The 15306-nt window shown below is 43.0% G+C and overlaps 1 protein-coding gene across 1 annotated transcript; it reads left to right on the plus strand.

Moving 5' to 3' along the window:
- Positions 1–120: 120 nt before the first annotated feature.
- gad2 (glutamate decarboxylase 2) lies at positions 121–14526 on the plus strand. Its single transcript, XM_020103234.2, has 16 exons — positions 121–1058; positions 1279–1341; positions 1463–1609; positions 2242–2475; positions 3707–3797; positions 4914–5026; positions 5410–5525; positions 5885–5964; positions 6342–6396; positions 6497–6613; positions 7310–7374; positions 7478–7556; positions 7649–7798; positions 8480–8587; positions 9564–9653; positions 10700–14526. Exons 1-16 carry the CDS (start codon positions 983–985, stop codon positions 10871–10873), a joined length of 1758 nt encoding a protein of 585 aa, XP_019958793.1. The 5' UTR covers positions 121–982; the 3' UTR covers positions 10874–14526.
- Positions 14527–15306: the final 780 nt, after the last annotated feature.

Consider the following 15306-nt stretch of genomic DNA (forward strand, 5'->3'; position numbering starts at 1 on the left):
GGTGCAACAATAAAAACACATGTGTGGCTTCTTCTTCTTGGAGTGAGGCTACAGTGCGTAAAACAAGTCCTGGGTAATAAGATACTTTTGGAATGACGCGCCCGTCTCAGAGAATTGCAGAGAGGAGGGACACCGTGCGCACTTTACGCGTCTGAGCCTCGTCTTCTCGCCGCTCCGCTGCTTCCATCAAGCCGGAGGCGGGCAGTCCGAGCTGCGGGTCCCCGCGAAATAAGCCGTGCGATCGCCGGGCGGATGAATTAGTTGTCATTCGGTGTCTGCATGGAGGGTAAGTTCAGCGCGCAGGGGACAGAGTGTCGGGGATGGAGCTGCTGTGCGGAGTCACGACGTGCGACGCAACGCGGCTCGTCATCATGACCTGAAGAGAATCACGATGGGATTTCTTTAGTGACGTGAAATTTAGGTTGGATGCAATTAGACATGGTTTTATAGGCGCTGCGTGTTTCACCAGCAGCTGAACATTATCGCTGCTTTTTTAAATCCACGTTTCTGCACCATCTCCTGGTTTTTTGTGCTTTTTTTTAATTTTACGCACGTTTCCACCAACCGCAGAAATTTCAGAGTAGATTTTTTTGCACCTTGACTAACTTGCAATATTCATTTTTTTCAATTAACGTTTTTTGATTTTGATTTTTTTTATTCCGTGAAGTGGCTGCGCTGTGCGTGCAGGAGGCGCTGACATTGCGCGCCGGTGAAGTCAAGTGTTTTGCGGATTTCTGTGGGAACACAACGCTCCGTGCACCTGTGGACCAAACAAAAAAAACATCCAGCTCCAAGATCATTTTTGTTTTTCACACATAAACACCGTGGTTTAATTTTTTTTTAGTGTTTCCTTATCATCATAACGCGTGAGTCGGATGCTCGGTTGCACCGTGAGCAGTCGGTGCTCTGACCACATTCAGCCGCCGCTCGACGCGTGTGGATGGGCTCTGTCGGTCTCTTCAGCTCCTAACTACCGGTAACGATGGCATCACACGGTTTCTGGTCTCTTGGTGGAGATAATGCGGGGGCCAACACCGGGAGTCAGAGCCCCAGTACGCGTGAGTGGCTCTTTTTTATTGTCTTCAAACGAAAACCTCTGGATCCAGGCGCATGCAGCACAATTCATTCCAGTGCGTTAGACCTGCAGGCCTGTTGTATTCACACTGGGTGGTTTTATTCCAAGTTGCATGGCGCCTTTTGTGCGTTTCATCCATCTTAAAGTTGGACTGATACACGCACTGCTCATGCTTATTTAATCTGTCCCTCCTTATCTTGCAGCCAGGGCTTGGTGCCAAGCGGCGGCCCAGAAATTATCCGGAGGACTTGGATCGAAATTATGTGGTAGGTCGTGCAGGGATTAATGTGCATGTGTAGCGGATTCGAGCCTCTTATTTCCAGCATTATATCCACACGCTGGTTCGCAGGATAATACGAACATGTGTGTTTTTGTGGTTTGGCAAAGCGCTGCTCAATGTCGGGGAGGTGGAGAAAGCCGCCGAGCCCGGCTCCGCCAAGCAGCCGCCGGAGGCGACTACAGGCGACTGCGGCTGCAACAAATCCTGCAACTGCACCAAAGCTGCCGTGGGCTTCTCCGACCTCTATTCAACAGGTACACAAACACACACACAACACAACACATGCATGGCCCTGCATGGACGAGCTGCATTCACCCAGTGTCACAGTAAAACACCACAAATCCTTTCTTATTGTTATTCTTCTGAAATTAATTTTAAAAAAACTGGCACATCTGGAAGTGTATGCATTTTGCAAATATCCTGCCCTTTAATAAAACACAATAACTATTATTATTGTATTGAAATACATTGTTTAGGCCTGCATGGAAAATTAGATATAATCAACTGACTAAACATGTGATTTTACGCATGAAATAATAAAACAGATATCCAGAATTTATATTTGCAAGATATTGTTGAATGTCTGAGCGGTGGACTAGATTTCAGAGAGGTCACCTTCAGCAGAATCTGATCTGAGCTTCGTTCAAAAGGCAGAAACCCGTCCTGCAACAACTGTTTAATTATAACAACATGATTTTTCTTTAAGGTTGTTGGCCTGCAGGAGGATTTCAAAATAAAATTCACCTCGTGTCGCCATTTTAAGGCCTGAACACACATGCATGAAAAAATAAAATCACTCAGTCACATCTGGAATCGCAGAAGCACGAATTACAAAATGTCTCCCCTAGCAGATGTTTTATTATTTATTTATTCTGTATTCATTCAGACCTGTTACCTGCCATGGACGGGGACACCAAGACGATGACCTTCCTGCAGGAGGTGGTGGATATTTTACTGGCCTACATCGTGGAGTCGTTCGACCGGGAAACGAAAGTGATCGACTTCCATTATCCCAACGAGCTGCTGCAGATGAACAACTGGGAGCTGCAGGGCGAGCCTGCGACTCTGGACGACATCCTGATCAGCTGCCGAGCCACACTTAAATACGCCATCAAGACAGGTAGGACAGCATCTGGGTTACAGTGAAAACATCTGGATTACAGTGAGCTGCAGAATGCACGATATAAAATACAGAACACACCCTCTGGTTTTTTTAAAAGCTGGATCTTTTCATCTTTGAGGCAGAACAGGCCTTAAAATCTGGCCTGATCAAATATGTAGAAGTTTAAAACCTTATTAAATGAATTTTATATATATATAAAATAAATAATTGTAAAATAACAAATGCAGCAAAAAACAAACAAACACTATTATAACAAATCTCCTTAAGTCATGAAAAGATCAATATCAGTTTTTATTGATATTAAACATATGAAAGTGAATAAAACAAAGAGTGGATCAGCGTCATGAACAGGGTGTCCTGGGTGAGAAAATAATATCTCAGAATAAATCTGAGAACCAGTAATAATCAGAAGAATCAGAAGAAGCAGCAGCAGCAGGCCTCGCCTCATGGTCTCCTGACTGCAGACACGTGAGGTTACAGCTGCAGCCCCAGATTGATTTCACACCAGCAGGTGTATTGATCTTTGATAAACTGATCTTTTTATTTCATCTTTTTATCTGTTTTGTTCTGGAACATTTTACCCTGAACAAGCAGCATTTAATAATACTTTAAACGGTTTATAGTTGTCAGCAGATATAAGGATATTTTAGTCATATTTAAGTGTATTGTAATTATAATCTCATTTTTTTACTATGTTCTTTATTGATTTATCTATAAAACCTCAAACCCTCATAATTTCTAAAGTTTTTTTTAACAGTTTATAACACACAGGCAGAATATTTATGTTTATTAGTGTTAAGTTTTCTATTTTAATTTAAACCTTATGAAGAAATATACAGTAATATTTTGTATTTTACAAAATGATTATTGATAATCTGTGTGAACACCACCAGCAGCCAGTGACAGGAGGAGCTGTGCAGCAGTGTTTGGGATATATTAACTCTTTGATTTCAATATAATCACATTTATTGAATAAAGTAAATGTGTTAAGGAAACATGAAAGGCTGTGGAATTCATTTTAGAAGCTTCTCGGCCTAAAACAAAGGTGAATGATTTTCAACATCTCTTCACGCTGCTGCATTTCTCACCTTCAGTGTTCGACGATTTTTCAGCATAAACGCAGAGGACAAAAAAAAAAAAAAAGAAATCATATTTCAATTGATGTGTCCTGCCTGCAGATAAGACGCCCCCCCACCTCACACCCTCTGCCTCCTCTCTTTCCACCCAGCCCACCCCAGGTACTTCAATCAGCTCTCCACAGGATTAGACATGGTCGGACTGGCAGCCGATTGGCTCACATCCACCGCCAACACCAACATGTGAGTGTATGCTGCCTGGCTCATCACGATTTTAAATGGTGATAATGACGATGACAATGGATTCTGTGTGTGTGTGTGTGTGTGTGTGTGTGTGTGTGTGTGTGTGTGCTGTGTCTGCAGTGGCTGATAGCAGCTTTTTTCTACCCCCCCCCCCCCCCTTTTGTTCACTCAATCATTCCAAATGAAAAGGGGTGAAATGAAAGGCAGACCCCTCCCCTCACCCTCCCCTCTTCACTCCCCCTGCCGCACCCCTCCCCTCCCCTCCCCTCCATCCCTCACCCCCCTCCTCCCCTCTCGCCCCTGTGGGGATTCAAGGGGAGAAAATTAGCTCCGAAATTAAATTCAAACTAATCTGGAGCTAATTTCACCGTGTGTGTGTTTTTTGGGGCGATAAAGGCCGGGCGAGCGTCGGCCTTGGCAAGCGTGAGACAGTGCAACATAAACCTGATGTTGACGGGTTTTTAAAATGAGAGCAGCTAATACACCGTGGACTAATGGAGAAATGTATCAGCAGGAACATACTGGGAATGTACTTCTCATTTAAAATATGCAGCAGGGATGAAAATGTGAAACTACTGTATAACACAGAGAATATATGAGGGCAGACATGTTGCCTTCAGGGTGTAGAAAAGGAAATGTAAATCCTAACCCTTTCCCAAACAGTCTTTAAATGTTTGCTGCTCAGGTTGCAAATTATTCCTTCATATTAATGTCGATAGCTGCAGAAGCCCGACGTTATGTTGCACTTTGTTTAGCGTGTTATCATTTACAAACAAATACTTTCACATTCATGTGCATATTATTGATCACATCTTTTTGAGCTACACTTTTTTGATGTCTTATCGTCTGCACCTGACTGCGAGCCAGTGGGGGATCTCGGATTTTAAATCTAAATCAGAGATCCACAATTTACACAAAGGGGCCAATTATTTGTCCAACATCTGTGCAGGAGACCTGATTGAGTCCTTGTTTCAAACCAAGTTTGTCACCTGAGATCTAAACATGAAACACACAAACTGCAGAGGAAAATAACTGAGGAGAATGTTTGTTTCGGGACGATGAGTCATGGCGTGTTTTGTGTAACCGGCGCCACGTGATGTCCCTTGTGTGACGTAGGTTCACCTATGAGGTGGCTCCCGTCTTTGTGCTGCTGGAATACGTCACTCTGAAGAAGATGAGGGAAATCATTGGCTGGACTGACGGAAGAGGAGACGGCATTTTCTCTCCTGGTACGTTTGCATGTGTGAGGCGTCGCCCACCCTCCCAGCACCCCCTCTGTTTCACTGCAAATGGAATGTGTGTGTGTGTCAATTTGCATTTTGATGATATAGATGGAACTCATTTCAAAGCCAATTGGCATGGAATCATTTTCCCAACCTCGGCCCCCTCCTCGTTAAGGCCCCAGTGTTTAATTGTGGTTGTCACATGATGAGGACCAATCACTGCAGAGTTAAATGTCCGACTGTGATTGGCTGGAATGTGCAGCTGTGATGCTGCAAACAAAAGATTTTAGTCTTTGTTGTTGTTTCACAGTTTTAAAGACACAGAAACTCAGCGTCGCTCCCGTGAGGCCTCTCTGTGATAAATCACCCTGACCCTCTCTGTCCTGTAGGTGGTGCTATTTCCAACATGTACGCCATGCTGTTGGCCCGCTTCAAGATGTTCCCTGAAGTGAAGGAGAAAGGAATGTCATCTGTTCCCCGACTGGTGGCCTTCACGTCTGAACACGTAGGCATCGAATCAGCTGACAGTCAATATACGTATCATATTAATCACTGGTCCATATTTTAGCTGTTTCCTGTTATCAGACGTCAAAGATCTTCTCCTCCAGTGCGTGAAAAACAGAAAATGGCTCATCCGTTAGCCGTGGCTGTGACTTTCACAGATAAAAACCTGACGTCGTGTGTCGGCCTGAAGGACACGAGGTCACTTCACCTCTTTCATCCGTTAAAGGATGTTTGAAAGATGCTGTGAGCAAAAAGCCACAAAAAGCAGCAAAACCTTTTTCTTATTATAATTGAATCAGTTTAAATCCCCGGCCTCCTGTGATGTGCTGTCACACTGATTTTTCCTCCGGTATCTTTCAGAGCCACTTTTCCATCAAGAAAGGAGCAGCAGCTCTCGGCATCGGGACTGAAAGTGTGATCTGCATCAAAGTCGACGAGAGGTAAAGTCAACCTTTTATCTCAGTATATGAATTGCAGTACTTTTACTTGAGTACTGTGCTCAAATACAGTTTTGGGGTACTACCATACAAATAGTATTAATAATGATGATGATGATAATAATAATAATACATTTAATTGTATGTTCTCTTTCTAAACACCCAAGGACAATTTAAAGTAAATCATATAAAAACAAAAATAATTAAATTAAAATATTAACATCATTCAGAGGAACACACCTTACAATACATTGCATATAAATAGTAACACAATAAACAACTTGTGCCACCAATAATTTCCTATTTTGATTTAATGAAAGCATTTTCTTCTGCGTCTGAATTCACAAACAACCCAGTAAACAAGTGTTGTGTTCTCACAGCGGTAAACTGATCCCAGCCGACCTTGAGAGGAGAATACTGGAGGCCAAACAGAAGGTAACGTGATGCACGTCTGAATCCCATCAGCCACCGGGACGAGGAGGGAAAGCATCGCTTCACGTGCACCGATTTTTCACGTGTGTTTGTGTTCACGCAGGGTTTCGTACCTTTCTTTGTGAGCGCAACCGCTGGAACAACCGTATACGGAGCCTTTGACCCGCTCATCCCCATTTCTGACATCTGCAAGAAGTACAACATCTGGATGCATGTGGACGTGAGTAAAAATAAGCAGAAATCTACACACACACACACACACGTGATGCAAAGGGTCTCAGGACTTTACTGAAGGAACACACAGAAAACACAGAGCTCACCAGAGAGTCTGACAAATCTATTACGTCTGTCTCGCCTCTAACTGCCTGCGGTTGACCCAGATAGGAGCCGGCCATTTCCTATCTAACACTGGAGATTAGAAAAACTGGAGCAGAGGCCGTAAATCATCTCCCTCCCCTGACTTTGCCATCATGGCCTCTCTCAGTGAAGCGTCTATTAATGAAGGTGATTTAGTCCTGACGGGGGACACACACACATCTATTAGGAGACAGAGACGGCCTTGTCCCGGCCTCCTCCACTGGCTCAGACGGGGAAACACCACGTCCTGTTTGTGGCACATGACGATGATGTTGTTGGTAAACATGTGTGAGACGTTGGAGCCTGTTTGTCGACACCTGACCGAGGCAGTAATCTTCACGATGAAGATGCCGACATGAATCTGTCTCTGGACGTTTTGTTGACAGGATCATCACACATGTGTGCTGGTCTCCATTACACAGTTTGTCCACTAGAGAGCAGCGGCAGGTTTATCTGTCCAGTGCAAAACATCTTGTACAAATCATGTTGTGTTCGTACTTAACGTTAAATGCACAAGTGGACTCACAACCAAAGCTTTAACGTGTTTTCACTGTGTCAGGGTGCATGGGGAGGAAGTCTGCTGATGTCCAGGAGACACAGGTGGAAGCTGGACGGAGTCGACAGGCGAGTTTTTCTTCCTTTTTCCGTGGAAACGCAAACAAATGGATTTTGATGAGGGTTTGAAATAATGATGCATGATGGTTGTTTGTGTTGTTTTTGACTGCAGAGCTAATTCAGTCACATGGAACCCACACAAAATGATGTCAGTCCCTCTGCAGTGTTCGGCCCTGCTGGTCAGAGAGGAGGTACGTCCCCTAACACGGCCCACAGGGTCACTGCGTTCTACTCAGGGAGTTCACGACATGTAACCGTCATGGTGGCTGTGATTCCTCCGCAGGGTTTGATGCAGAACTGCAACCAGATGCACGCCTGCTACTTGTTCCAGCAGGACAAACAGTACGACCTCTCCTACGACACCGGGGACAAGGCGCTGCAGTGTGGACGCCACGTGGACATCTTCAAGCTGTGGCTCATGTGGAGGGCCAAGGTGAGAGGAGGCTCAGTGCTACAGGTCAAAGTTGTTGATTGGTGCTTTCAAACAGGAAAAGTGAAAAACCAACAGGGAGCCACAGCAAATTTCAAACACTGAAATATCACTAGCTTGTTCTGTTCAAACTATTTATTTTGTTTATTTTATCTTTTTAACATTTCATACACACGGTGGATTGGCAGTTTAATGTCTTAGTTAGAAATAAAAAGTATAAATAAGAGTAATTATGAGTTATAATGTGAAGAGGTCTGAGTTAAAATCACTGGTTTGTGTGTTTTTGCTGCCAGTTGTTGGAAGTTTTATTTATCTATTCACAACACTCCCGCCCTGCGTGTGTGTCTGTACACTGCGCGGTTCAGTAAAACAGAAACTGACGACAGGGATTCAAGTCAAAGCTGAGACTCTGGTGATTTATCCGACTTGTCAAAGCAGCACAAAGAAAAACAGACGGATGAGCTGCAGCAAACAGAGAACGAAGGTTAAAGAATACATGATTAGAAAATCACACAGAATCTTATTCTTATCGCATCATAGTCAAATTTCAATTGACATGAAGGTCTTTATAAATGTTATTATACAATATAAACTCCAGGATGCTCTCGGTGTAAAGTGTCTTATCGCAGAAAAATGGAAAACATAACAGACAGTGAAATCAGATGTGACTAATTTCCCTCTCAGGGCACCATCGGGTTCGAGGCTCAGATTGACAAGTGTCTGGAGCTGTCGGAGTATCTGTACAACAAGATCAAGGACAGAGAAGGATATGAGATGATCTTTAACGGGAAGGTACGTCCACGTTCCATCATCCGCAGCAGCTCCCTCCACGCTGCTGCTTCTACCTCAGTGTGTCCAGTTGCATGATGGGAGACTTGATTGGCACACAGCGTTGCTCTCGCTTTGTGTCGGCTGAATGCCATTTTTTACCTCTGGCTGCCAGTGTAATGTGCTGCTATTATGTTTAATGAATAGCATAATGGCCTTTGATTGCTCATCTGCATATGAATAGCACAGAGTCTGAAAGATCCTCCACCGAGCGGAGCTGCAACAACACAAACATGTGCGGGTACGACGGGTTATTAAGCTAAAAAACTCTCTTGCTCGGACGCTCTGAGTCGTTTACGGCGAGCGCTCTTTCTCTTGTTGTTTTCCTGCCGAGACACAAAAGGCTAAAAGCATCATAACCCAGAGGGCTGATGGGAGAAACGCCAAGTGCTCTAGGCAGCGGCCCAGGTGTTCACTTGTCTGTGGCTCCCATTAAGCCTTTACATCAATGTGCTGTTGAATATACAAGCATCAAACCAGCCGTATAAACGAGGCCGGTGTGCACGACTGCTCATCTGTTGGAATGGATGCTTCCAGTTGTGAGGTGTTTTCAGACAGAGAGGAGGAGGAGGAGGAGCAGGAGGAGGAGGAGGAGGAGGAGGAGGAACCTGTCTGAGGCCGGGAACACAAACTGGGTTTAATTTAGTAAGATGTGAAATCTGTCAACAGAAAATCAGCTCGTAGGTGAAATGGATGCACTGCTTTTATTTCCAGCATTTCTTCTTTTCGAGGAATCTGTAGGATTTCAGACCAGATTTAGAATTTTTGTTTGTATGTTTGTATGTTTGAATATTTATTTGACACTTTTACCGTTTTACCGTGATACTGATCCGTTCTGTTTTCACGATGATGTGATTCCACAAAACATAATTGCCTCCCTGCTCTACATGGTGTTTGCTGTCGTGTGACTGTGACTCGTGTTGACTGTGCGTCTCCACAGCCTCAGCACACCAACGTCTGCTTCTGGTACCTCCCTCCTGGGATCCGCTACATGGAGGACAAAGAGGAGAGAAAGAAACACTTGCACAAGGTGGGTGAGCCGAGATAAGACGCCTGACTGCAGTCAAAAAAAGAAAAGCACCTTTCACGTGGCCTGCTAACCTTTTTCTTTCATGTCCAGCCTGACCGTTACATGTCCCCCTCATTAGGGACGACAAAGACGTTCAGTTACACAAAAACCCACTTGTGAAGACTGGTTTAGAAGTGTGACGGAGAGGAGGGAGATCACATAGCAGACTCGGAGGGAGTGAGGTTATTCAGTTAGCTGAGGTGACGGCCGTTCAGAGGGTCCCTCAGCAGCAGGGGTCCACTAATTGACAATTAGGACAAACAGATGGAGTACGTGCCAGCCATACAAACGAGCCCCCTCCTCCCCGACGTTAACATCTTTGTCATAATCCGTCTCATGGAGAGGTTAGAAAGAGCAGCGTCATCGTGCTTCAGCGGCCGAGGGGCCGACCAGATTCTTCTTTTACTCTGACTCAGACACCGAGCTCGAGTCGAGACGTGTCCCAAATGTTTTTTTCTGAATTTCCACTGACTCTTTCTCGAGGAACCTGGAAAAGACGTAAACCTGCAGCTGCTGACTGATTATTTTCCAGCTCGACACCTGCAAGACATTTAGAAATGACTGATTCTGTGATGAGAAGTGTGACACGCCTGCCTCAGCGTCTACATGAGCCTCTATGCATGACTAACTACTCCAGCAGACTGTAATTGTACAAGTGAAATTCAAACCAACTCTTATTCCTTAAGGAACTTCCTACACCTCCAGAGTTATTACATTTCATTTACCTTCGGGGATCAAGAGTATATATATACATATATATTAAAATTCCTCCAGGTTATTTGAGTCTCAGCTCTGAAGCTGAAGCATCTTGTTACTGAATCTTATGCTGAAGTCACGTGGATTTATCGAAAAATACTGACAATGATTCCTAAGATGTTAACGTTACGATAAATAATTATTAATGAAAAGAAAATACAAATACAACCAATTGAACTCATTAACCCAGAGTTAAAATAAACACGTGTGTTGTCTCATTCGTTCACTCTGGACGTGTCTGGATCTTTCAGGTGGCTCCGGTGATTAAAGCCCGGATGATGGAGTACGGGACGACCATGGTCAGTTACCAGCCACAAGGGGACAAGGTCAACTTTTTCCGCATGGTGATCTCAAACCCCGCCGCCACCTTCGAGGACATCGACTTTCTTATCGAGGAGATCGAACGACTCGGCCAAGATCTATAAGACTCGTCTCACCTCGTCCTCACGTTCTTTTCCCCCTTGACGGATGAATTGTTTGTCGTGAATGTACCGGTAAACGTTTCTTTTTTCTCTCTTTCCTCCAAAGTCACATATTTAAGAATATATTTGAGAAAAAAAAACAGATAAATCCATATATTATGTATCGTAGCTTTGCCGTGGGCTGACTTGGTCCAAAACGATGTAAAAGTGCTTCTGTCTGCTTCTCCTGTAGTGTAGATCCCAGAGTAGTGTCGGTGATGTAACTTGTACTTTTTTGTGATATGAAGGCTTGTGCAATAGGTCGATGAGGAAGAGTTTATTTTTCAATCATCTCTCATTTGCCCAGTTTGTTGTTTAAGTGCCAAACGTGGTTGTGTTCTATTGTAACTTTAACTTTTAAACTTCTGGTTTTAAAACTTTGAAAAGAGAAAAAAAAAAGCACTTCACCTTACCTCAGCTTATTCAACTGCCTTCACATCTGCACATAATCCTCCTCGCAGTGATTCTCATGTAGTGAACCAGCACATGTTCAAAAAATAATCCCCACTGGAGCGCACGGTTGTTTGGATTCGGAAGAAAAACTGATTTTCAGTAAATGCCAACGACAGAAAAGTAAATTCAAAGGATGTTGGTCCATGCGGATCTCAACATGTGCATCACGAACAGGCTTTATATTCATAATAATCTAAGATTAGAACGATCAGCACTTCAGAGGTTCATGTGAAGTTATTATCCTTCAGATTTTCTTCAATTCATGTGGTCGTTTTATAATATATTTGGAGATTTTCTCTCTTAATATGAGTTTTAATTGTTGGCAGAGATTTGACCTTGACAGACCTTTTCATTTTGGATGTAATAGATTTTAAATTATCAAAAAAATCTTTAATTTCCGACATCCACGTCCAAAATAAACCTTATGCACAAACTCCAGCTCGAACCCAAAGACCCAAACAACTGCAAATTGGGTTTATTTCCACTCGTCATTCATTTAAGTTGTGATCTGTGAAATCTGATTCCAGGTCCGTCTTTTTGCTGGTTTATGCTCAAGTTAGCCGGCTGGACAGATTGCTGCTCCTTCTCTGTGGTATTCGACAGGATCGTCTGGTTAGCAGAGATGTAGTTTGATATTCTCGCCCACGCAGTCCTCGTCTATGATGGGAAGAATTGTGTGAGAGCCAGCGGACAAACTTTAACACAAACTTTTTATCTTTGCAGAATTTTTACAATCACAAAACAAAACCATAAAATGGAAAAAGAGGAAAGAAAAACTTGTCTTCTTTAAAACGTTTTGCCGTTACCCTCACTAACACGACTGAATCTTAAGGATGATAACTTTATATTCGCAAACCTGTCATTAGTATAAAATATATTAGAGAGGTTGTTCTGTAGTTGGGTTTTTGGGTGAAGCACTTAACTGGAAGGTCGAGGATTGATCTTTAGAAACTGGGGCAATAATCGTTTGAGTTAATTCCCTTCACCAGATCTGCAGCGACTGTAAACCTGACATCACTTGCACTAAGTCACCAGGGGACGAAGAGCATCCCTTAGCATTGCAACTGAGATTTAATCCATTCGCAAGCAATATATATATATTCCAGTGTGGGTCCAATCTTATAAAACCCTGCAGACATATTAAAAAGTGACGGTGAACTCACGTGTTGACGATAATCAAGTCTCCTGACCAAATGTTCCGTAGCTGGCAAAAAAATAAAATAAAGTTTAGAACATGCTTGATGTAGGCGGGTTAGAACAGAGGTTCTGTAGCATTTCCATTAGTTAGAAAAGCACAATTTGCTCAACATGGTCGGTCAGTGTACAATCACTTTTGATCATAGATTGTAAATAGTATTTCAAGATGTCCTGAGTACATATCTTTGTGTATACATATATGTATATAAGACGTATAACCAGAGAATATTTGTGAGGTAAAGTTATTCATATTTTCTCTATCTCCGATATAGATTTACTTGTATTTTCATCCTGTTTGTCCAAAAGGCTTTTTTGTGTGTGTGTGTGTGTGTGTGTGTGTGTGTGTGTGTGTGTTTGTGTGTGTGTGTGTGTGTGTCACATACTTGATTATTTGGTGTGTGACAGAAAACGTGTTTCAGGGACTGGCTTTAAACAAACCGACGAGTCGCAGACGAACAACGAGACTCTGACGTTTGGATCTTACGTAAATATGCAAAGCCATTTAAACTCTGGAGCCCTGTGTTTATTTCTTTGTTTTTCCTTTGTGTGTGTGTGTGTGTGTGTGTGTGTGCTCAAGTGATAATTGACAGTATGTGCCAACGTTTACCGTAGTGTGTTTGTAACTGTGTTGCCTTAGTATAAATTTGCCAGTATTGTCTAGTTTTTCCTCCGCAGGGGAGGTCGTGCACTTTACAGTATACACATGACCTAATAACGTGCAATGTCCAATGGTTGTCGATGTTTTAAACGATTATTATATTCCAAAAAAATGTAACTTTAAGCTCTTTGGTCTGAATGTGACAAGAATCAAGGGTCTTTACAGAAGAGGGAAGGATTATTTGAAGCGTTAATATTTATACATGAATTTGTTTAACTACCTTTAACTAGCCTATAATTATCGATCCCATTGATTTTACCTTTCTGAAAACTAAAATTTGGCGTTCACACTGTGACACGGACAACATCAGATGTGAAACAGCGACAAAGGAATCTCACTGTGGTAGTCCTGGAAAACCAGACGCGTTGCACCTCTTGCTGCTGCTGCTCGACTTTGCTTCCTTTGCACGTGCATGCGATGCCTTGCCTATCCAGCTTGTTTGATATACAGTGTCCTCTATATCTATTTATATATCCATATATATACAAATATACATTATGTGTAGCACCTGTACTTATAGCTTGAGTGTCTGATGTATAGCTTGTAGCCTGTAGACTAGTGCACCGTCGCTCTGGCCTTTACATGTGATCTCTCGTGTCTTTGGGCTTCCTATAAAGTGTCTCCGTGCCGCCAGCATGCTAACCTCGCCTCGCATTGTATACCTCGCCGCGCTTGATCTGACTATCTCTATCCTCCGTCTTTCTCTTCTGCTCGACGACTGTCGCCGCTTCTGAACGTAGAGTATTATATATCTATATACGTGTGTAGTCCCTCAGCATGTCTCTCCGAAAGCTCGTCTCCGCTTCCGCACCTGTACGACCGTTTTTCTATCTTTCTATCTCTTCCGCTTTCGCCCTCTGGTAGCAGCGAGAACGTCTCTCCCGCGCTTTCCTCTCAACCTTTCCACGGCCTCCCGCTGTCGTTCTGTTTGTTGTGTCTGAGGCTGGTAATGTTGACTCGTGTCATGGTGCCACGGCATTTTGTTTTCCCAAGACCCTTGACTCTACGGGATGTATGAGAAAGAGAATTAATAAACATTTTTTGGCTCGATTGTCCAAAAACATGTCTGATGCAGGTGTTCTTAGCCTTTAGCACAGAAACAGAAAACGTGTTCCCTGGTTTCTTGCTCACAGGAAGTATTGTTTGTTTAAGAGAACAATTAAAACCCCGACTACTCAGAGTGCAGTTCATTTTCACTGAATATAAATCATATATTCTGCAAACTGCTCTGCTAGCTTCTCTAAAACATTCATCTGTCCTGAACTAATGTTACTCCTGGGAAAATAGAAATAAATATTGTCTAAACAAACGTGTTTGAATCTGTCTTCTTTCTTTTTGCTCTCACACAAACAGGAACATTTCTCACCGGCACCTTTATTATGCTTCATATAGAAGCTTCATTTCTGTTTCACTGCGAACAGAGAAAAAGTAGAAATTGTTATGTAACATGGTGCAGTTGGTCCTTGAAAAGGAAAAGTGGCCCTTTGAGGCCATTCTACGAGGGAAGGACGTGTCAGCAGCGTCGGAACAGCAGCGTTCATATTTATATTTTATTTTCTGGTCTTTTATGAAATAATGTGAGTAAAATAAGATGAAGTTTATTTATCCCACGCTGCAGAGATTCACTTGTTACAGCAGCAGGTTCACTATCTGACAAGATAACATGTGAAAGTATTAAAAAAAAAAGTAAATATGTAGTTAACATACGACTTTCACTATAGATTGAATATTATGAAAACGACTGAAGTGAAGTGGCACAAGTGTATTTGTGCATTTTGTATGAGGAGATGTTGAACCCTAACCCTAACCCTTAGAATGTGTTGAATAGATCTCTCACAGCGTCACTGGAAGATTAGGAGCTTCTCTCTAGGTGGCACTGTTCCCTCAAAAACAGGGAGTGAATCTCAGACAAATGAATTTTAGACAAATAGAAATGATTTTCCATCACTGTCTCAATGAGATGCTGTTTTACATTTTTCTCTTAATTATCTCTGATTACACAATGTAGGAAACTTCAACTCAGACTATGTGAAACGCTACCAGATGTGTTATCTCATCTCCCCCCCCCCCCCCCCCCCCCCCCCCCAGA

This window comes from Paralichthys olivaceus, chromosome 17 (genome assembly GCF_024713975.1).
Source record: "Paralichthys olivaceus isolate ysfri-2021 chromosome 17, ASM2471397v2, whole genome shotgun sequence".
Taxonomy (NCBI): domain Eukaryota; kingdom Metazoa; phylum Chordata; class Actinopteri; order Pleuronectiformes; family Paralichthyidae; genus Paralichthys; species Paralichthys olivaceus.

What these genes read in the sequence shown, in the direction of transcription:
- gad2 (XM_020103234.2), top strand. Translation starts at nt 983, where the DNA reads ATGGCATCACACGGTTTCTGGTCTCTTGGTGGAGATAATGCGGGGGCC. An exon ending in ACATCTGGATGCATGTGGAC is followed by an intron (nt 6,614 to 7,309) that starts GTGAGTAAAAAT and finishes TCACTGTGTCAG; the next exon opens with GGTGCATGGGGAGGAAGTCT. An exon ending in AAGCTGGACGGAGTCGACAG is followed by an intron (nt 7,375 to 7,477) that starts GCGAGTTTTTCT and finishes TTTTGACTGCAG; the next exon opens with AGCTAATTCAGTCACATGGA.